The sequence below is a fragment of the Falco cherrug genome, chromosome 1 (genome assembly GCF_023634085.1).
Source record: "Falco cherrug isolate bFalChe1 chromosome 1, bFalChe1.pri, whole genome shotgun sequence".
Lineage (NCBI taxonomy): Eukaryota > Metazoa > Chordata > Aves > Falconiformes > Falconidae > Falco > Falco cherrug.
In genome coordinates this window covers 72,111,308-72,135,204 of record NC_073697.1, presented here as the reverse complement: position 1 = coordinate 72,135,204, position 23,897 = coordinate 72,111,308, and the positions used below count along the sequence as shown (strand labels likewise).

At 41.7% G+C, this 23,897-nt stretch overlaps 1 protein-coding gene across 2 annotated transcripts in view; it reads right to left on the bottom strand.

Moving 5' to 3' along the window:
* Window positions 1-23,897, bottom strand: part of TSPAN5 (tetraspanin 5) — an 85,666-nt gene continuing 61,769 nt past the window's right edge. Inside the window, exons 1-7 of one of the 2 annotated variants that reach the window (XM_014283788.3) lie at window positions 12,274-12,405; window positions 9,892-10,073; window positions 9,501-9,712; window positions 6,557-6,682; window positions 2,994-3,041; window positions 2,746-2,862; window positions 1-2,189 (exon numbers count right to left, since the gene is read on the bottom strand). In XM_014283788.3, coding sequence (XP_014139263.1) covers window positions 2,124-2,189; window positions 2,746-2,862; window positions 2,994-3,041; window positions 6,557-6,682; window positions 9,501-9,712; window positions 9,892-10,073; window positions 12,274-12,275 — 753 coding nt within the window. In that variant the 5' untranslated portion in view covers window positions 12,276-12,405 and the 3' untranslated portion in view covers window positions 1-2,123. Of the gene's footprint in view, window positions 2,190-2,745; window positions 2,863-2,993; window positions 3,042-6,556; window positions 6,683-9,500; window positions 9,713-9,891; window positions 10,074-12,273; window positions 12,445-14,358; window positions 14,506-23,897 lie in introns of those variants that run through there. The other variant, XM_005443830.4, reaches the window with a different exon arrangement.

Below are 23,897 nucleotides of genomic sequence, written 5' to 3'. Positions count from 1 at the left end.
TGAGGTGGAACCAACTTTATTAAGGACAGTGAATTATAATTGCTTTCAAAGGCTTTAAAAAAAATAAATTACTCTGAGTTGTGGCTGGCCTTTAACAGCAGATACCAAAGGATATGGAGGCTGCCTGATTCAGAGCCAGTCAGTGGGAGTTAACCAGAAGAGCATGAGGCAATGCTCAAAGACAGGAGGACAACAGGACTGAGGCAACTGCAGAGCACCAGTGTGTGCCTACCGCCAGCCTTCAGATGAGGGGAAAAAAAAACCCATAGCCAACTAAAGCACAGAAAGGCAAAATGTGCAAGGGTACATATACTCCACATGTTTAAGAGTCATAGGACTAGAAGGACCTTAGTAAGTCATCAGACCAGCCTTCTACCAATCCCCTGGAGCAGGGAAGCTTTGAAAGCAATGCATTCATCTCTCCTACTCCACATACTTCATTTTAGGAAATTCATCTCAGAAAGATGCTATGCTGCTACAAAGAGGTGCTACGCACCCTTTGCCACTGTCTGACCAAAGCAGGAGCCAAGACCTCACAGCTTTCAGGACTGGTACTGCAGATACTGAGAAGGGTCATAGAACAAGCTAAATTTACACAAAGTGCAATAAAATTACCCAAGCCACGGTCAGGTTTGTAAGTTCACTATTATTAGTGAAGAAGAATGAATCAAAAACTCTAAGTTGGATGGAGTCTGATCTAATTCTTCTTCCACTATTTGTGCTTTATTCCAAATTCTACTCTTTTGTACAATTCAAAAGAGTCTGTCTTGGCTGATTCTAATAAGCGCTTCTATTTTAAAACTTGTATTCCATTGCTTCAAGAAAGCTTTTTGTTGCATTTAGAGCAACAAAGAGAGACATATCTCCATAGCAAGGATTTGTTCACTGGAGGTAAGCATTTAATCTGGCAAAAGCTGTTCTCTCCAACTTCCAAGGGAATGGGATATGATCTTTCCATAATCACATGCATTTACCAATAAATAAGTTTGGATTAGACTGTATTAAAACATATGCACAGATTCGAAGCACTGGAGTGTCACAGATTCTTAACTCCACAGTTCATGCAAGTAAAAAGAAGAAAAAAAATAAAAAAAAAGACCGACCAAAGCCTCAGCTAGGAACAGACCAAGGAATTATCTTAAAAGAAGTTTTGCACAAGAATATCAAAGCACTAATATTAGTGAGATCCCTAAATACATTAGGTTACACCAAATTCCAGAGAAAAACGATTTAGCCGTATCACATATATATGTTTTGATTTTTAAGTTAATATATATTTCATTCTTTGAATAATATTATTCACTTGGACCCAACATCCACACTGCTTTCATACATTTATACAGTTATATCCCATCCTTGCCTTAAGAGACTGATGTTCTAAGGTATGGCAGCAACCAAATGCTCAATAACCCTTGTTTGTCAAATACAAAACTCCTTTCCCTTCATACAAGGGTGGAGAATGAAGAAAGATGTTGATAAAATTAGGCAGTTTTCCCTGTTGAGCTTGCTGATTCCAACCTCAAAGTACCACAGGGAGACAGTTGGAAGCTTGCGTAAAAAATATTTTCCCTTGTTTTAAAAACAATTTCTTTTACTGTACAATAGATGCATAGAAAGTTGCTTCCTGCTTGATGGGTTTAGGTCTGTAGCTATGTTTAGCTGTGAAAACAAGAAGATTGTTCCTTTAGGGAGTGGTGAGGAGAGAGACCATCTCAGGAATATTTGGCAGCTATCACAGAGCTCATGACACGAAGAATAAACAGCATATCCACAGACTACAATGATGCAACTCTGTCCCACTGAATACACCAATTTAAAAAAAGTGTCCACTTGTAACTCAGGATCAAGAATACAGTAGAGATTCACAGCTCAACAGCTTTCAAACTTGTGGTTTTAAAGAAAAAAAATGTCAGTGAGCAGCAGATTTTAAATAGCCCACTCTTCTCTCCCCCACCCCAAAGAAACACCAGTTCACTGCAATGTCAGGAACTTAGACTTGAGACTACTTGGGAGAGAAGGCTTCCCTGTCACCCATGTCCATACAGCTTGGTGTCGGAGTGACACACTGGAGGTTTCAGAGGGTTTCGGTTGTCCAGTGTCTTGCTGTGGTTACTTCAGCAGTTTTACCAGCTGGCTCTGACAGCCTCAATGTCACTAACCAAATTCTGGGCTAAGCATATCCCAAATATCTGGAAGAGACAACAGTTTATTCATTTGGAGCATCAGACAACTCTTTCCACACAGGCAAACTCCTTAGGTTATATAGAACTTTGATATGAAAACAAGCATCAGAAAGTTAGAAATCAAATTAACAGTAAGTGTTGGAAGAAGGAAGAATATCGAAAATCTCATGTAACCCCAGTATTTTTATAGTGCACTGGATTCTGGGAAATCGAGCAGTTCTAGACTTTCTTCACAAAAGCAACTGTAAAAGCTTTTTGCTGTCCATTTAAGTGCCATCAGAAACAGTAGGTCTGTACAGGCTTAAAAATCTCTACCTAATCTGTTTAACAGAGTGTTAATTCTGACCTGCAGATAGTTGAAAAGAAAAAATGCATCCCTCCAGATAGAAATTAAATACTCAACACAGAGAAAGCCTCATGCATTTAGCTCCCATCACTAAAACCTATGGGTGTTATACTTCTAAGTGCAGCTGACAGTGTATTTCAATTTCTCATATACAGTTCCCGCCCTTGTATTTATGGATTCTTCTGTATAACTCATTGCAGTGAACGTGATGTTTACCTGCAGTAATGCTATCCCAATGAATATACCGGCAACTATGGTAAGATTGTCCTGCAACCATTTCTCAAACTGAGGGACGCAGCCTTTAGTGTAGATAACAATCTGCTGATCAACTTCCTGCCAAGGAGAAGAGGGAAGAAAACAGACAATTATATTCAACTATCCCATCAGCAGAAGAACCTGCTCTTGCAAGAAGGATTCAGATCCTTAATATACCACATTAAAAAAAACAAAAAACACACGCTTACTGGTTTTTGCCTTGCATCGTAGCCACACTGAGTATTAATAACATCTTCCTAGGAGAGAGACAGAAGAGAGGCAATCAGTGCAATGTCTCCCAAACACCCTCTCTCAGCTCCACAGAGTTAGTCTGGAAAGTAGTAAGACAATCACCCTAACTTTGATTACCATATTGCTTTTTAAAAACCCCTTCCTCTTCCATTCAGTGCTATGAGTTACCTGCATCAAACTAAAGCACATCAAAAAATATTTCCTGCTCTCAGGTCAGTAAGCTGAGGAAACTGGCCCTCCACCTGGGTGAAGTCCATGTTTCAGATGAATCATAGAATCATTTAGGTTGGAAAAGACCTTTCAGATCAAGTCCGATCATTAACCAAGGACTGCCAAGTCCATTACTAAAGCATGTCCCTCAGCACATCTAAGTGTTTTTAAAGACTTCCAAGGACAGTGATTTCACCATCTCCCTGGGCAGCCTGTTCCAATGCTTGACCACCCAATGCGTGAAGTTTTTCCTAATATCCAATCTAAACCTCCTCTGGCACAACCTGAGGCTGTTTCCTCTTGTTCTGTTGCTTCTTATTTGGGAGAAGAGACCTACCCCCACCTTGCTACACCCTCCTTTCAGGCAGCTGTAAAGAGCAATAAGGTCCCCCCTGAGCCTCCTCCCTACAGACTAAACCACCCCAGTTCCCTCAGCTGCTCCTCGTAAGACTTGTGCTCCAGACCCTTCACCAGCTTCGTTGCCCTTCTCAAGCATTCAGAAATCAAAGTAAGGGGATTAAGGAACACCTATTTTAACTAAAAGAACCTTCTGCTAAAAAAGTTTTGCCCATACAGAAAAATATGCCAACACTACTCTTTTCAGGGTCAGTCTGTGCAGCATGAAGAAGTGAGAAGGGGCAGTTCTGTTGCCGAAGCAGCAAGTTCTTACTGAGGATGTCTGTAGAAATACAAACAGTACCTAGTCCCTTCCCAAGAACTAGGGAGGAAAAAAAGTAATGGGGTAACGAGTAGTTACTGCCTATTCTTTCTTACAGGAGCTTGATACCAATGGGAAAGGACATGGTTTTTCTTCCTCCTACTGCCTCTGTTTTAGTACTCCCAAAGCACAGCTAATAAAACGGTCTATGGCAGACTCTTCCCAGCGAACAAGTGCTCCCACTGGAAGCTGAAGCTACATTTACTCTGTATACAGAGTTATTGCAGGACAATAAAATGAAGCAACTACTTTTGGTGTCAGCCACACTGGCAGCAAAATACTAAGTTACTGGCTCATATAACATTGAGCAGAAGGAGGAACTACTCAAGGAAGTGAGAAAACCAGCCAATTTTAGCTAGGTGTACTGAATACCACAATTTAATCAAGTTATGGGAAGTGAGAAAGGCAGCCAGCAGAGAAATAAATTTTTAAAAGCAGCCATATGGAAAAAGGTATCTCCTATCAGCAGTTAAAGCTCCTCTAAGTGTTTCCTCACTTTGCAGGAAGTACATCAACAGGCTGCATCCTATCAGTTGCCCAAGTTGGATTCCCTCAATGGACCTTTAAGTTCTGAGCAATTTGTATTATTTAATGAGATTAATATTTCTGTTACAGGATCTAAAATATAAGTGCTACACACTTCCAAGGTTGTAAAAGCAGGTAAGATTCCAACAGAGGTATTTTTAGCTTTCTTCTTTGTACTGAATGCCTAATCAGTGTCTTCTGCCTTTAGCCTTGGAATTTGTTAACCTAAAGAAACTGTGAAGAATGAAATGGAAATAAATCAACTTTTGTAGGCCTTGCCTGTACAGGAACTTGGAACACTTCAACCTGCTAAACTACAGCAAGGTGAACCACAGAAGTCCAAATCCATTTTAAAGGAGACCTATTTTGGCCTATCTTAAACTTACCACTTCCTGATTCAAGCTAAACAAGAAGCCCTGTTCAATAAAGCAGACACATAACTTTTTGCATCCTAATTGCAAAAAATGCAGTCTAACACTGCATCCTAATTCCAAAAGGAATAAATTTGCTTTCCCACAGAATAAACTTGTTTATCACTGCAACTGAATCAGTCACAGCTTGGTTACAATTATATCCATGACTTCTAATATTTTTAGAAATACTATTTTTAATCTTTATTTTAAAGGCAATTAAGCATGTTGCTTACCTAAAATTAGTAAGAATGAGACTTATCTTTACATTTCTGGTTGCTGCATCACCCCCTAAGAAACTACATAACCATATACACACAAAGAGAGAGAGAGAACTTTAGCATGGATTATGTATTTATAGGATTACCTTGTACTGCTGTCACTAGTTTGGTTTTATAACAACTACATTTTTAAAACTGGGTTGTGATGACCTCTCTGTGTGGGTGGGTGGACAGATAAGCAAACAGTAGGGGGAATCCTAAGCATAATGTAATGCTTGAGCCTAACCTATATTTTGTTTTAATATTTCATTAAAATTTTTTCAGTGATGTTTGTGAGAAATTCAAACTACTGTGAATACACATTCATTGCAGAGGAACCAGAATGCAGCTTGTGCAAGTGGCAGTGCAGTGACTGAACACTGGGAGTAGCAACTGCATTGCATTAGCAAGGCAGGAAGCACCTGAGGTGCCTGTTGGCAACTTAGTTAACTTTAGTCAGTGCTACAGGCTCATACATTCAAGGAACTGTAAGTCACTCCAGATGCAGAAAAAAGCCACAGCTGAACTAATAGAAGCATTCACAGGCTACTTTTGACTTTCATGTAACTTAAATGTGTACAGTGTTAGCCACGTAACAGTTTCCATGCACACACCCATCCCTATTCCAAGTCTTTCACTGTGAGTGAACTGCTTCCCTACACTTCACCCTTCATTCTTTACCATGTCTGTGCTAGTAATGCATGGCTCCAGCATCTTCTGCTTGATGATCCAGGAACTACAACTATTTCAGAAGACATAAAAAATTTACCAAAATGCTGTTCCCTCAAACAATTTCTGACCTTGCAAGTCTGATCTTGGGCGACTGTAGAACAAGCAGAAATTTTAAAGGGGAGGAAAAGAAAGCATGTAAAGATGTCCATACCTGGCTCAAGATTCTAATGCAAACATATGTCAGTTCTTCAGGGCACAGACTGTCATTCATTACCATACCTAGCACAGACTGGGTCAAACTGGCTGCAGCCTCAGGACACTGAATTAAGTAATGAGTAATACCTGCTCTAGAGTGTCTAATCTTAGAGTTGCTGTTCTTTAAAGCAGTGAATGAAATACCCTGATGATAATCAATTGAAAGCTTACATCCTTCAACTCATTAAGGGCTTCTGCTTTCTATACTTGCTAACATTAATATGTACGTTCAGCTAAGTCCATGGTTCTCTAATTCTAATGAAAAGCAACAAACGGCATACAAGATTTAAGTTAGCTCAGGTTTTTTGCTGACTGCAGAGAACTTAGTAGTTAAAGTGAGCTGCAAGTACAAAAAAATACAGGTTGGTGGGAACGTAATGATCATTCATGACTTGCAGAAAAGAAAAAAATCTCAGAGTGATTTAAAATTGGAACAGCAGACCCATCCCACCCTCTCGGTTGTCACTTACAGCAGGGTCTTTAGTGCAGCAAGAGAATGGCACTCCACAGCGCTCCCGACTTGCATTGGAATCTGTGCAATTGAAGTAAATATTAAGGTTCCAGTCATCAGCTCCAAAAGCCCCACAGCACTGCCACTAGAACAAAGAAAGGAGAGCTTCTTGACTTTCAGAACAAAAATCTCAGCATTAGTTACATGCATCATCATTGCCAGTTTCCCCTCTGGCTTTCAAAACAAAATCCGAGATTCCCTCCAGTTTCATTGAAGCTGCCTTACCTTTTTTATTTTTTAAAAAAAGCTCATTCCAAACCTGTAAGTTTTAAATTATCATGTGATTAAAGTTATGTTCACACCCTGCAACTCTGCTCAGTGGACAGAAATCCATGGAGTGAGCTGATATGCCTACACAACACCACACTGCTGCACAGGCCTACAAGCTCAGGCCCCAGGGACAGTAGAGCCGAGAGTATGATGTTCTGTCCAGTCTAATGTTCCCTGGCTTCTCAATAAAACTAATCATCTCTGAGTGCTACACCAGTACAGCTACTCCTTTTGCCAGTTTTGGGGGAATCTTTGCCTGGCTGTCCATCAGACAGTATGAATGCTGTTTCCTGAGCATCACTCTACAAATAACTTCTTTACTGAATCACAGAATCACATAATGGTCAGGGCTGGAAGGGACCTGTGCAGGCCATGTCGTGCAACCCCCTGCTAAAGCCGGTTTGCCTCGAGCGGGTTGCACAGGGTCGTGTCCAGGTGGGGTTTGAGTATCTCCAGGGAAGGAGGCTGCACAGCCTCTCTGGGCAGCCTGTGCCAGGGCTCCGACAGCCTCCAAGTGAAGGCGTTTTCCCTCACACTCGGATGGAATTTCCTGTGTTTCAGTTGGCGCCCGTCGCCCCTTGTCCTGTCGCTGGGCACCACTGAAAAGAGCCTGGCCCCATCCTCTTGGCACTTGCCCTAAAGATATTTATACGCACTGAGGAGATCCCCCCTCAGTCTTCTCTTCTCCAGGCTACACAGGCCCAGCCCTCTCAGCCTGTCCTCATAAGGGAGATGCTCCAGTCCCCTGATCATCTTCATAGCCCTCTGCTGAGCCCTCTCCAGTAGCCATCCCCATCTCTCTTGAACTGGGGAGCCCAGAACTGGACCCAGCACTCCAGGTGCAGCCTCACCAGGGCATAGTAGAAGGGGAGGACAACCTCCCTCGGCCTGCTGGCCACACTCTTCCCAATGCACACCAGGATGGTACCATTAACCTTCTTGGCCACCAGGGCACACTGCTGGCTCATGGGTAACTTGCTGTTCACCAGAACTCCCAGGTCCTTCTCTGCAGAGCTGCCCTCCAGCAGGTCAACCCCCAGCCTGTACTGGTGCAGGAGGTTGTTCCTCCCCAGGTGCAGGACCCTACATTTCCCCTTATTGAACTTCATGAGGTTCCCCTCCACCCAGCTGTCTGGCCTGTCCAGGTCACACTGAGTGGCAGTGCAGCCCTCTGGTGTGTCAGCCACTGCTCCCAGTTTTGTATCGTCAGCAAACCTGCTGAGGGTGCACTCAGTCCCCTCATCCAGGTCATTGATGACCAAGTTGAACAAGACTGGACCCAGCACTGACCCCAGGGGCACACCGGTAGCTACAGGTCTCCAGCCAGACTCTGCACCGCTGATCACAACCTCTGAGCTCTGCCAGTCAGCCCGTTCTCAATCCACCTCACTGTCCGCTCCTCTAACCCACACTTCCTGAGCTTACCTATGAGGATGTTATGGCAGACAGTGCCAAAAGCCTTGCTGAGGTCAAGTTAGACAACATCCACTGCTCTCCCCTCATCTACCCAGCCAGTTGTTCCATCATAGAAGGCTATTAGATTGGTATGGGATGATTTCCCCTTGGGAATCCATGTTGACTGCTCCTGATGACCTTTTCCTCCACATGCTTTGAGATGACCTTCAGGATGAGTTGTTCCATCACCTTCCCAGGGACGGAGGTGAGGCTGACTGGCCTGTAGTTTCCTGGGGCCTCCTTCCCGCCCTTTTTGAACACTGGAGTGACACCGGCTTTCCTCCAGTCCTCAGGCTCCTCTCCTGTTCTCCACAACCTTTCAAAGATGAAGAGTGGCTTGGCAATAACATCTTCCAGCTCCCTCAGCACACGGGGGTGGATTCCATTGGGGCCCACAAATTTGTGGGTGGCAAATTTGCTTCAGGGATCTCTAACATGATCCTCCTCAACCAAGGGAAAGTCTTCCTTTCCCCAGACTTCCTCTCTTGCCTCCAGGGTCTGGGAAACCCGAGGGCTGGCCTTGGCAGTAAAAATTGAAGCAAAGGTGGCATTCACCACCCCCACCTTATCTGTATCCTTCATCATCTGGGCACCCACCTCGTTCAGCAGCAGGCCCACATGTTCCCTAGTCATCCTTTTCCTGCAGATGTACTTGAAGAAGCCCTTCTTGTTATCCTTGACCTCCCTCACGAGATTTAATTCCAAATAGACCTTTGCCTTCCTTGTCACCTTCCTGCACACTCTGACCACATCGCTATATTCCTCCCAACCAAAGGGCTGTCCCTTTTTCCACATCCTGTAAATGTCCTCCTTCTGTCTGAGGTTTACCAGAAGCTCCTTGCTCATCCGCGCAGGCCTCCTGCCACTTTTACTCCATTTCCTGCTCATGGGGATGCACCGACCTTGAGCACGGAGGAAGAGGTGCTGTAATATTAGCCAGCTCTCTTGGACTCCCCCTAGCTTCTAGAGCCCTAACCCATGGGATTCCTCCAAGTAAGTCCTTGAAGAGGCCAAAGTGAGATCTCTTGAAGTCCAGGGTTGCAATCCTACCTGTCACCCTGCTTCCTCCATGCAGGATCCTGAACTCCCACTATCTCACAGCCACTGCAGCCAAGTCTGCCCCCAGTCTTCACATCCCCAAACAGTCCTCCTTTGTTTATGAAGGTCCAGGAGCACACCTTGCCTTGTTGGCTCCTCCAGCACCTGCATCCATAAGTTATCATCAACGCTCTGCAGGAACCTCCTAGGCTGTGTGTGCCTCGCTGTGTTGTCTTTCCAGCAGATGTCAGGGTGGCTGAAGTCCCCCGTGAGAACCAGGGCCTGTGATCATGAGGCTCCCTCCAGCTGTCTGTACAAGGCCTCATCGACTTCCTCTTCCTGATCAGGTGGCCTGTAGCAAACACCCACAAAAGTGTCACCCATGTTGGCCTGCCCCTTAATCTCTACATTCCAGTTGCTCCTTCACACAAAGAGCAACTCCACCACCTCTCCTTGCTGGCCTGTCCTTCCTAAAAAGCACACAGCCATCCATGACAGCATTCCTGTTGTGCGAGATATCCCACTGTGTACCTGTAACTGCAATGAGGTCATGGCCCTGTGACTGCACACAGATCTCTAATTGTTCCTGTGTATTCCCCATGCTGCGTGCGTTGGTGGACAGGCATTTCAGAGCGGGAAACCTGCGTGCTCGATTACCAGGAGGCGTGCAAGAGGATCCACCATAGGCAGGCAGGCAAAAGGCAAGCAGAATCCTTCAAAAAGTAAATATGCCAAATGGCAGGCTTAGATTCTGGCAAAACATGCTGAACAAACAAATTGGTAAAACTTGTTGAACATACAAAGAATGGACTAGAAATCAGTGGAGCACTTACAGTTTACAGCATTTAAGGAGCTAGCCCAATGAACCCATCTATGTCAATTGAAAAAAATTAATTTGAAAAACCCTAAACAAACCACATTTTTAAGTGTTGGAATTGCAGTTCTCTTTCTAGATGCAGCAAAGCTCCCTCTGCAATACCTGAACACGCTGTGTTCAAGCATTATCTCTACTAGCTGAAGAAGTAGCTTGCTCTCCAGACTCATGCTGTCCCTGACTTACCTGCTAAGATTGCTAATCCAGTTAGGAGAGCAAGTTATATGTAGTGCCTGCAAAAGTGGACTATAGCCTTTTTGTTGCATACAAGTCGATCACTGTTTTCAGACTGTGGTGCCCTCTGACCTTCTCCCAAGTGGACAAGGTTCAAACCAGTCTGCAAGGATCTACATCCTGTTACTTACTCATTTTTTCCCCCAACACATATAAAAGCAAAACAAACACTGAATTAAGTTATTTTAATTGCAGAATGTACAAAAATTAGTAAACATGATTTCAACCAACACTCAACCATGTTAGCTACACAAAGCCAAATTTAAAGAGGAGTGTTGTGACCCAAAATGAGTCATTCAGGATGACCTACCTTTCCCTTGGGACCAATGACCAAGTTTATGATACCCTTGGACTGAATTGAGGTGAAACACCAACAACCAACCAGTTTTATGATTTATTAATACAAAATACAATATGTGGTTAGATAGAATAGCTCAACGGCAGTTACTTTAACTGGATAAGCAAGTCCTGTGCCAAACGTTATTACTTAGATCTGGCCACTATTCAATAAAATGAATGGCGAGGAGGAGAGAAAGAAGAAAAAACAGAGGTACCACTACTCATGGATACAGCGGCATCCTGTTGGTCCTCTTCACCCTGGGTGTCTTGGTGGTGGGGGTGCCACCCAAGATTTTGTCAATTCGGGTTTTATGCTCTCAAGAGGACACCTCCTCATTCACATACAAAGTCAAGGGGTGCGTGGTCAGTGTCTGAGCAAGATCAGCATCTGAGTGGTGGTTGCAGGGTGTCCTCATCAGTGGTTGTGAGGGGTTTAGGCAACCCCTGCTGTGCACATGAGCAGTTGCCTTATGTTACCACAGAAGTTTCTGCCAGGAAGTGCTAGCTAGACTTCGCCTTCACAAGATTCTAAAGCCATTCCATCCTGTACCACCTTGTGGCTACCAAGTCAGGCAACGCTGGCTCACTTTGCAGCTACAGCTCGTTTCAGTTCCTCTCCAATCTGAGTAGAAAAGCTTTGCACCAGCTTTGCTTGAATTTGTGCATTAAGCAATGTTTAAGGCAATTATCAATATATTGGTTCCTTACAAGGAGTTCGTCAACACAGGCCAGAATTGAGTACTGGGCAAGAAGATACTGGTAAAATACCTTGTATACAAAAGTAAGTGCAAGACTCCTTTACACACACTGATAAATTACAAGCTTAACCCGTAGTGTCTGGCTTCACCCTTCCCTCCCAAGGGAACGATGCTGTAGCGTCATTTGGGGATTTCATATGAGAACTGCGAGGTGCCCACTTCATTAGGCTAACCGCATTAAGTCTCCTTAAAGAAATAACATTGTAGTTTCACTGCTAAAACATCTCTGCCACTCTGCAGTGTGGTGTAGCACCTCTAATGTTGCTAAAACTACAGCAACATTCATCTCAGAACCAAATTAAGCTTAGAAAAGAATATTATCCTACGATAAAATATCTTGAACATCCCCCTCCTCCCAGGAATGCTAAAATATCTTCATACGCATATGGAATGTGCTCCAAAAAACTGAACACAAGACAGTGATGATTAACTTGTAGACTTGACACACTATCTCTTCTTCAAGAAGAGTTCAAGAGCAAGTCACCCCAACTCTCCACCTTGTTTTACTCACTTGTACTTCTCACAGGTGTTGTGTACTTGTAGAAATTCCATAAAAAATATTAAAAATATATAGGTATCTATTAAAAAATATTATATGCTAGAATACTTGTTGTTCCTTGAAGAAACCAAACAGATGGAAAGTAAGAAATAGAGCAGATATTTCTTTAAAGTAAGCTTTACCAAAAAAACAAACATAGTCCAACTTACATATTCTTGTGTGAAGTCTATGAGGTTTTGCAAATCAATGTCATCTCGGTATGCTCTGATGTTGTTGTTTATAAAGAAATACAGCTGGTCCTTTATCCAATCTTTGAAAACAAATGCTAGAACACCAGCAGTGAGCTCCAAGAAGAAAATAATTCCAAGAAACACAGAAAACTATGAAGGAAAAGAAAAAGGTTAAAATTAGCTTGCTTTATGGCCAGAAACTTATTTTTCAAGGCTCACAATGATGTCGTGTCAAGGCTTTATCTGTTTCAGTGCAAGTTCAAGCTATTCTAGCACACAGGAAATTTTAAATTAAAAATGCATCAGTTTTAATTAGGGCTATAGTACAAGAGTCTTAGTTTTATTCTAACAAATAATAAAAATGGCAACAAATGCAACCCTTGGACATTTCACTGGGATTTTCAAAGAGGTCCCAGAGAATACACTGTAAATTTCAACAGACATGGCTACTCAACACCTGTAGGGCCCTCTGAAAATTCATCTTGAATTTCTATGGAGGACTTACATTTGCAAATGCATAAACAACCAATAGTGCCAGTGAAATGTTTTTAAGTGACTTCTTCTTTAGACATCATCACTGGCAAAGCTTTGCTTAAGCAGACAAAGGAAAAATTGGTAACAGCAGAAATTAATTAATGACTAAGTCAGAGCAGAATGTCTATGGAATGACTCACATATACATTAAAACCAAATGAGGCTGCTATGATTAATGCAAATTCAATGGATGCCAAAGGCATTACTAATGATCTGCCACTTTCTCTAAGCATCTCCACTGAGTCTACACCATTTTAAAACACACAGGGGTCTTCGTATACTGGAAGTACATCCCTTTTGCAACTGTGCCTTTGAGTTTCATTTTAATATGCTCTCTGTGTTTTCTCTGATGCATTGTTAATTTCTCCTCCGGCTGCCGTATAGGAAGCTATTTCTGGTACAGCAGATGGGCTCATTTTAGGCATGCTAAGAGAAGCAAGGGAGAAAAAAGCATTACATTAGCTTCCCCCTCCCCATTTTTTTTTTTTTTTTTTTTTTTTTTTTGGCAAGACAAAAGCAAGCTAGAACTATCCCAAGCTGCTTTATAAATGCCTCAAACTGTAACCCTCAACTGCCTCCTCCCCTTATACAACCCGTCTGTGGGATCCAAATATGTCATCTGAAGGCAGTTATTTCACTGGAAGCCTTTTCATGTCTGTATTAACAGTTAATGGTTATGAAGACACAACTGCTACCCAGGCTATGCCCACCTCTGGAAGTCAAAGTGGTGGAGGAAAGAATCTTGGATTTTTATTATAAATCTGAGATTTATCTACAATGGAACATGATACTGCTTTCCTCATCTTCAAAGCTCACAGGAGGAAAGCTTTCAAAAAACAGAACCAGGCTACATAGTTAAAGGAGTTTTGAACACTGAGGTATGTTTGTGTATCAGCAGCTCCTTCCCCAACTAACAGTCCAGCCTAGAGACAGACAGTTTCCATTTTCTTTACCTATCCTGGGCACATTCTCCTCCCTTTCTCCCTCTCAGGCTCCAGCACTGCCAGTAAGCAATAAAGCCTTTTCAGATTAGCTGAACAGAACAGAACCGAGAACAGCAGCAAGCAATCCCTTATAACAGTCCTATCTACTCTGTACCATGAGGGGCACTTGCACAGCAGAAATCACACAGGTCGCATTCAGTGGTCTGTCTACATTCCTCATATTTCACAGGGTGCTAGTTATGGAGTCTTAAGTTCAAGATGCAGATTCTTAGCAGAAATTTCTCTCTTTTTGTGACAGGAAAGCAAAACGTTAGGCTATATCCATATGAGAAGCACTAGTTCCATGTTATGATTCTTACCATCAATAACTTCAAATCTTAAAAAACCAACAGTAAGCACCAGAGACTGAAGAGCTGTAAAGTGTTAACAGTTCGGCAAAAGCTATTCATGGAACAGCAGTCTCCCATTAGGTAACACCTTCCACTCCCAAAAAGACATTTTAAAATCTTCACACAGTTAAGCAGGAACAGAGAACATGACTTATGCTATGCAACTGATGAATGCCACAGTTGCAAAGGCTACTTACAAATTTGAGAAGAAAGGTATTTTCTCGCAAAGCTCCAATGCATCCTGCAAATCCCAAAATGAACATAACTCCTCCTACCACTAAGAAGAGCCAAACTGGATCAAAGCCTCCCAGGTCAGTGATGGAGGAGATATTGGACAGCACTCCCTGAGAAAGAAACAATGCCAAGGGATAACAGGTATGTTCAGCTTTCAGTTGTAAAATTCTGCTTGCATTTTTCTTTTTAAAAAGGTAGAAGACTACAGCAAATAAACAATCTGTAGTACATCAAGAAAACACAATTAAGAAAATCTTTGCATTACAAAAAAAAAAAAGAGATAAAAAGGGTGATTATGTACAGTATTTCTGAATCAACATGCGGAATGAACAACAAAATGTGCTTCTAGAGTCCTCTGCGAGAAACCCACACAGCATTTTGCTGCTTCTGTAGCTATAAGAATTACTCTTGCCAGAAAGTCAGAACAGATATTTGAACAAAACTTAACTCAATCTTATTACCCATACTGAGATGAATTTTAAATATCACATACATTATTTATGCAAGCACACTGTTACACATTATGACAGAAAAAAACACAGTCAATAGCAAGAACACCACATTGAATTTAGCATTTATACTCTGTATTTACAACAACTGACAGAAATGAGAAGCAAGCTCATAGGTTGCAGCATCTTGTGACAATGAATTTTACACCAAATTTTGACAAACTAGATACCTGGCCAATTCAACTTCAGGCATCTACGGTGCCAAAATCTCATTACATAAAGTACAGCTACTGACTAATCAGCAGGAAAAGACTGAAAATAATGTTAAATCTTTTAGTAGGACATAAGGCAGTTTAAGTACTTGCCTTGGGAGCTGCTTTGCACTAACTTAGGTTAGACCTATCATACAGTAAACCACATACACTGTGTTTTAGATATGACAGTCAGCACAGTCTCCTTGCAATGCCACTGCCCCCTTAGAAGCAGAGCTTGGAATGTGATGCCAGTAATCCTGAAGAACTTTTTTTTTTTTTTTTTTAAACACATTTTAACCTGAGTTTGGCTGATGTTTAACAGATGGGTCATACCAAGAAGTGAGTACAAAGTCTTCGTTATTATGGCGAGCTTTTGCACAGGAACAGTTACAGTTTCCTAAAGCCTTCTGGCAGCAAAAAAGCTAAAGTATCACTGCTTCTTTATTCACCTCCCCAGTGCTTAGGTCAACACAAAGCATGCTGCCGTAGCAGACATTTGTCCATGTGCTTCCTCAAAGAAGCCTGAACACAGGCTGAATGCTTTGGGCTACTGCTTTCCCTACTAACTCCTGAATAAAGCTGTGGCTTGAAAAGCAGCAATGTAGGCTTCAGCCTCTACGGTTCCTTATTTGCAGAATTAACAAGTTCTTCATCATTTTCCTTTTTCCCTGTTCATATCCCCTTTGCTTCTTTGAAATAGTCCCAAACTAGAAATAATTTTGCAGTTATAACCTCATTTCCAAGAGTTGTTAGTAACATTATTTACAGTCACAACTGTGACTTCAGACCTGTGGTGGTTTTGTGTTTGTTTTATTTAATGTACTCAGTCTGGACCACTCAGAACATATAAATATTCATGTAATCACTATCTTTAATTCAGTATTCCACATGGTTTGCAACCACTCCCATAGTTCCTAAGTAAAACTGATGCTGAGCAAGTAGTAAAGAGACACACAAAACTTTTTAATTCTGTAGACAATAATAGACTAGATAAAACATACACATTAATTTCTCCAATGCACGCAGCAAGGAGCCTTGGAAAAGGGCAGCATGCTAAAAGCAAAAGAAAAACTTGATTACAATCCAATCCTAAAGTACGAGCAATAAACCAACAGCATGAATGACATTCTCAAACCAGATTCCTCTCCCTCGTACTACAGGAGGCTACTGCCTGACAGAAACGAATAAAAAAAAAAAAACCAAAATAAAAATAAAAATCACATTCACCACTTTCCTCCTACATTATATATAGTACTAGTCATCTTATCATTCATTAAAAAGACAAAAATAGATGTAAGGCATGATGTAACACAGTGCTGCTCAGAGCCAGTTTTGCTATCAAAGCAGACCAGTTGGCACATCCCTTTTTCTAACTAACTAGTGATGAGAAGATATATGCCAGGCTGAAATGAACACTTAGCCATTATTAACACTTAAATCAACTCGTGTAGAAGTTTTCCACTACTTTTGTTTCATCACATTTATCATAGAAAAGAAATCAAAGACATAATTTTCTTGCTAAGAAAAACAAGCAAAAAATAAACAGTATAATCCAATAACACACAAACCTGAACAAGTCATGGCCATGGCTATACACAAGTCAGGAAACACGCCCAAGGGAAGGACTGCTAAGATGACTTCTTCACAAAGTTTTGAAGCCTTTCCTATGTTTCCCCTCTGTGCTTATGTAGTTACCTCAAGATAAAACCAATGCTACCTTAAAACAAACACTGTTACCCATTTCTTTTAACATTAGCTGATTTTGGAATTAATGGATGATAGCGTAGTAGAGTGAGAAAATAGTCACTGGAGAAAGGATGTTGCCTTTGTACTATAATTCTTTTACTAAAAAAAAAATAATAATCCAAGAAGGATGAACAGTCATTTAAGTCTCCCTTCATAAAAGACTTAATCTTTCTTTAAAAACAAACCAAAAAACCACCAACCCAAAAAAAGAAACAAGAAAGCCCAGAAAAAATTACTATGTTTAATGAAGTTCCTACCATATGGAAGTAGTAAAATTCAGATGAATGAAGAAATCCAAGTAAAATTCAGCTGACATTTGTGGACAGTGCTCTTAGAGAAGCAAGTCATAATATAAAGGTTAGTGAGAAAAAATATATCACTTTGCATTTTGTCACATCCCCATCGAAGCTGATGACAATAAAATTTAGTGAACCAGTTGTACGTTGCAGTTCCGATTGTGTCCTTTCACACCTTACTTGCTTTCCTAGCACTGCCAGGCTCTTAGCACACTGGTATGCCACTCAGTGGTCAGTCACGCAGCAAAAGTCACTCATCTAATCTCTGGTCTCCTCCAGGCTCAAACTCCTCAGAGTAGCTATGACTGACACGTACTGAAACAGAACACCACAAGCTTTATCTGCCATTGTTTGCTGTCCTTGAAAAGCACCTTTATGTGCTGCTTCTGCTAGTCCGCATATGGAAATCATAAGCCTAGCCTGGATAAGCCCCAAATAATGCATTATGACAGCGCAAAGCACATGCTGCCTAATTCTCATTTGCACTCTATATAGTCTCTGCATATGAATCCCAAGTTACCAGTATTCTGGAGAGACATCTCAGGATATACAATCAGGGAGACTTTGGCAATAAAAGAACAGCTAGCAGCAGGAATGACAGACAATGCTCTGTGGTTACAGCTAGAGATGCACAGAGGTAGTCTGATAGAAAATTGCTGCATACTGCTGAAATACGGTTTTGCAGCCTTTGTTTTTTTCTGGACACTTACAAATAAGCTCTCTGATGAGACAGTAGTGAAATACTTTAAAGAAAAGCATATTTTGCTTCAAGCAGCAGGGCAGTGACCGGGAGTATTACCTCACTTTATACTGTTAAGAAGAACTAAACATACAGGCCTACAGGCACATACTTCTATCCACCACAAGTTTTTATAAAGGCTACTACCAGTACTTGGTATTTTTTGGCTGTAATGGCTGCTTCTGGGAAAAGTTTGGCAGAGAGGTATAAATGCCTGGTAGTGACAAATTCTATCTCCATCCTGTCTTTAACCAAAAGCAGAAGGGAGTCGTTCCAGAGGTGCTCGAGCAGAGGATCAGAAATGTCATATTCTACCACCATACCCTTCAGTGACATGCTCTGAATCCTCAGGCTGACCAGTCAGTCACAGAATGTATAGCGACTGTTTGTCAACTGATCTCTTCTGTCAATGCAAGACCTAAATAAACCAGTTGTAAATCCTTTAATGTTAGGCTTTCTACAAATACAAAGTATTTTTCTCAGCAACACTACTACAGTAGTCCAACCTTTACTGCTGAAGAGTTGCAAGTACTACTGATGCTTTAGTATCTGTAAGGAGGAAATAATATTTTTTTTCCTAAACCCTAAATTTCCACAAAATTTTGTTTTGGAAGTATGGTTATTTTTCTGTGGTACAAGCACATCAGTTTCTTGGTAGTTTAAGCATGTCATCTTTATTTGGCAGTAAAGATTTTGTTTGTACAAAGCTACATACTCTTAATACTTTCAACCCAGGGCTCTGCTGTAGTCCCACAAGGACAGCCAGCAGGACATGTTCCCTGGATGATCTCAAGTTCATTTGTTTGCTCTGTTCCCCCACCCTCAATTGCCTGCTATACATTATAGCACCTGGGATGTTATTTAACCTTTTAAACAACCACAAGTCAAAATTTGTTTGAAGTAGTGAAGCGACAAAAGCATCACCCATAACTGAAAAATCAATAATGGCGAAGTTATGAAAACCGTTCCTTTATTTGTGAAATTTAAATCACTATGATACAATGATGTAGGCATGAAACAGTAAAGACTGACCTTATATTACCACCCCACCCCAAATTCAGGGGAGGAAGTCAAGCAAAACAGTAGGACCTGCTCTTTCATGCAAAAGGGTAGGGAGAAGAGGCATTGGTGGCACCTTAAGTCACACCAAAAAACATGAGATAACCAAGCCAGGCCTGCCAGAAGCTCCTGCAGAACTGGAGTCCTCTCCTTAAAGCATGTGAGCACAGGCAGAAAAGCAGTCTGTAAGAGATGCCCAAATCCAGTGACAGATCCTCTGTTGTCATGCCCTATTTCCCCCCCCCAAGGCTACAGCCCCCCACCCTGCAACCTGGATCTCATGCATAGCTCTCAAGGGAGAACAAGGCAAAAGAAAATGTTGGTCTTGAAGACAGTAGCTCAAGAAGGCCCCTCTGGATATTATAGCTGCCCAATTGTTTGCCTTTATCCCCATCAATAAAGATTAAGGAAGCAACAGTCTTAGAAAAGCAATAAGGGTGCACCCTTCACCCCTTCTCCACCTTATACTCCAAGATCATCAGGACAATTTGAACTACTTTTCAGAGACAGATCTCTGACTCCACCTTTGGTGCACATCTGTATTTGCATTTCAGGTCAGATCCTGAAATTTAAAGGGATTGCACACAAGCTATGCTTCAGTTCGCACTAGGGAAAAGTCTCAGAGCACACCAACTAGATTACTTAGAAATGAAGATGTGCTCCTGGAACATAACTCACAACCACTAGCAGGCATTCAGTCCCTAAAGTCACACTAGGACTAGGTTGAAAAAAACTCAAACCTTTTAAAACCTGTAGACTGTGCAAGTTGGGTCTTCAACACCATTTCCTCTCCTATTGGTCCACACTATTTGCATTTAACAGACGTAGCATTTGCATGCTGAACCCAGGAAGTTAATTTAGTTTCCCCAGAATATATGGATGCCAACATAGACATCTTGGTTGGTGCAGTGCCTCAGAGTTGGCACAACTATACAATCTGATTGTGTTTCTGATGAGGCCAAATAGAAGGGAGTCACAAGTGCATTAAACTAGCAAGTTTTCCAGACCATCTGTGGTTGTGGTTAGCGTAGAGAATCCACTGCCACGTTGAGGTCTCAGAAATGTCCCCAAGAGTTTGCTAGACTGTTGCTTCTCTCTGGAACAGTTGATTTCACAGGCAGGGTAGCATACTGCAGGGCAAAAGAGAACAGCTCTGAGTGAAAACATTTGAGGCAGCAGCACTTTTGAAAACCTGACCTAGTAATGAAAATTCAAGGCATCTTGAGTCAGAGACAACTTAGGAGAATCATCATCCTAGGGAACAAAGAGTTGATACGCTGTGAAACTACAAAGAATTTGGCCCACAGGAGTGCATGTTAAAGAACAGGACTCAACACAACAGTTATAACAAACATCATCCCACTAAAAGGCCACTAAAAGGAAAAAGAAGAAAGCAACACCAGTAGGATAGGAGAAATCTGCCTGCTTTTTTTTTTCTCCCCTCTCCAAGATGGGGAAAAAACCTTCTCTGCTGCAGAATCCCATTACTGGGGGGACAAAAAACATAGATGGTCAGAAAAAGATTCAGCAATACAAGATCTTCTGAAATATTTCTTCTTTGCAAACAGATTAGCCTTTCCACAGGCCCATCTGCAGGACTTTGAATCACTGGCAAACAGAAACACATGGGGGTGATGAGAAATACAAGTATTTCCAATGTATGATTTTAAAATGGAAAACTGTCTCCCTACTTTGTTAGTCATAAAATCCATGCAGTTTCTCCATGCTGTGCATCTGAATAAGCATGGGAAACAGAACAATAGTCATTGAAACATGCCAAATTAATTCCACTCCAGAATATTGTCTCTGCAAGCAAGAAACTAGGTGGGGGATGTTTACAGATCTTATTTACGTGGGTTTTGTTAGTTTTTCATTTCTCACAGCAAACAACAATAGCAGCAAAACTTTATTTTTCAGTTTCTAGTGAAGGAGAAGAATGAGTCTAGCTTTCTTGTCATGACAAAGCAGAGTTCAATAGGTAAATAACTGGTATGAATACACGCAAAATACATATTTTTGCATTTTTCAGGATTAATGGTTGCAAGGTCTTGGAGCGTTAATATAACGATTTAAGAACCTGTTTAGATAGTGCAACTTTATGTACTGAAATTTAAATTAAATGTAATAGCAAATATTAGTATCCCTCTCTTTCCTCCCGAGTCCTATAAAATACACACACAGTCCTGGCTTCCAAAGCACGATACATATGCTTTGGGTATCCTTCAGCCCATAAGAACCAGCAGGATATGTGTACGGGTTCCTTGTTGAGAATTGTTTTTACAAGAACTGTGGGATAGACATGTATGCACAACAATTATGAGTGACTAGTGTATCACTCACTCTTGATGTCTGCCACTCACTAGGACAGTAAAGGAAGTGAGAACTTTTTCCTGAAAACAACTGTAATTTTCATCTGTGGGCAAGCAGAGACAGACTTGTCTGACAAATTGTGACTGTTTCTATGTAGGGAGCTTAGCCTGTCCCACAACACCAAAGCAAGTCTAAATCACCTTGTACCAACGTGTAAAAGTCTAGCTTAAAATTTGAGATCCAGATTTAGAACTACTGCTTGCCAAGAATACTATGCTGGTACACAGAGGTATTATACTGCTACTCCAAACTGTGTACAACTTGACTTCTGAGCAGGAGCAGCTTCTACTTACGCTGATTTAACAAGAAGAGCCTAGAAACCAAACTTACGCACATGATCAACCTCTTCCACTTCTCCCTCTTCATTTCAGCCAACCTTATACAGGAGCTAAGTCTAACTGAGAAATCTGCAAGGATCTGCAGATTTCCTCCCCCCCACCTCCTTTCAGTAACTCTCTGCCTTTGCTACCTGCTACTTAAAGCATACCCTAAATCCACAGTGCTTTCCTTTTAAAAGCTCCCTTTCCATGGACAGTCTTAATAAGGTCTCAGAAGACATAACAGAAATTCATCAGAGTCTCACTACTCTTGAATATAAATCTCTTGCAGGCAATGAAAACCAGGAAGCTTATTTTCCCCCAAGTACTTACTGACATCACACCATGAACACTCCCAACCAGCCTTAAGACCACATTATCTAATACATACAACCAAGGAGGGAAACACACATTTTATACAAAACTAGTTTATTTTTAAAAAGCCAACAGAATGAATGACTTGAAGTGGTTAAAAAAGCCAGTGAAATATAAACATTTCTCCTCTGCTGCTGAGAAAAGGCAGTGAAAGTTGCTTGGGTTTAGTACAGACTCTGCACATTAACATTGTTCATGTCATTGCTGGGAGGGGTGAGGGGGTAGAATTCTGCTGCCATGGATGGACTTTTATGGTGCAAGCCCAAGCCCAGCATGCCTGAAAACAGTGCGAGATTGTAAGCTATATAGTGCATCCATGTATAGACAGCTTTATTCACCTCTGAGTTTATTGCCCCCACCCCACCCCCCAGCTCGCTTTCAGGTTCATGACTCAGAATGCTAATTGCCCAGTTTTTGTTTAGGGCTGGCTGACTGGCTGTCAAGCCAATTCTATTGCCTATTTGACAAATGAGCTCTTTCACCTCCCTGCAAAGGCTGTAAGGAAGGTCACGAGACTGTATAGTGTGCATTTTTTTCTTCTTTACAACAAAGTTTAAAGGGGAGAATTCAAGCCAACTCAGCAAAACAGAGAAACTAACCAAACCCAGAAATCTCCCCCAAACTCTTTTTAGCCCACAACAAACAGGACTCCTGTAAAATGTGGATTATTTCTTTACATCCTGCATTTTTAATGTGTCCTGGCACACTGTCTTTTTATCTGAAAACAATTCTGTGAAGCAGCAAAAGTATATACAAGTTGATGGCCAGGTTACAAAACAACACAGCTGGATATAAAGCCACACCATTCAAAAACAGAAGTAAATCAAAATCCTCCCCACCTCCAAGTCAGTTTACAGTAGAGGATTCCTTCTGAAGACCCCATCCTGTCAGGAAAAAAAAACACCCAAACAAAGAAACCCAAGCCCCTTACAAATCTATGTTTACATATCATACAACAGCAGCATCAATTTCAACTTTGATAAAAACTTAGTTCATTAGGACAGCAGCAGTCTTCGCAGAATGGTTGAAGTTGGAAGGAACGTCTGGAAGTCATCGGATCACCTAGACCTGGCTGCCTAGCACCACATCCAGACTGCTTTTGAGTGTCTCCAAAGAGAAAGACTCCACATCATCTCTGGGCAAACTGTGCCAATGCTCAGTCACCCTCACAGTAAAGGGAGAGAAAAAAAAAAGGTGTTTCCAGATGTTCAGTCAGAAGGTCCTGTGTTTCATTTTGTGCCCATTGCCTCTGTCACTGGGCACCACTGAAAACAGCCTAGCTCCATCCTCTTTGCACTCTCGCTTCAGGTATTTATACACATTAAGGTTCCCTTAATGTGAACAGTCCTAGCTCTCTCAGCCACTCCTTGTAGGAGAGATGCTCTGGTCCCTTAGTCATCTAGGCAGCCCATTGCTGGACTCTCCAGTACGTCAGCATCTCTCTTGTACTGGGGAGCCCAGAACTGGTCCAGATGTGGTCTCACTAGTGTTGAGTAGAGGGGAAGAATCCCCTCCCTCAACCTACTAACAACACTGGTAATACAGCCCAGGAGACAATTAGTCATCTTTGTCACAAGGGCACAGTGCTGGCTCACGTTCTATTTGGTGTACACCAGGACCCGCAGGTCCTTCTCTGCAAAGCTGCTTTTCTGTCTTACAGTATACCATTACAACAACCCATAATGCTCAAGGGATACCCAGGCTAGCCTTAGGTCTTAGAAGTCTAGCTAGAGAAAGGGTTTTCAGTTAAGTTACAAATCTCTCAAGTCTTAGACTTCACCTACTTGGCTTTTGCCTCCAACTCCACAGTTGCAGCAAGAACAGCTCTGTCTGGGATGTAACTGATCTGCCCTCCACTAAGTTGCACAGGCCCTATGAGTAGCTGGAACTTGAGCTT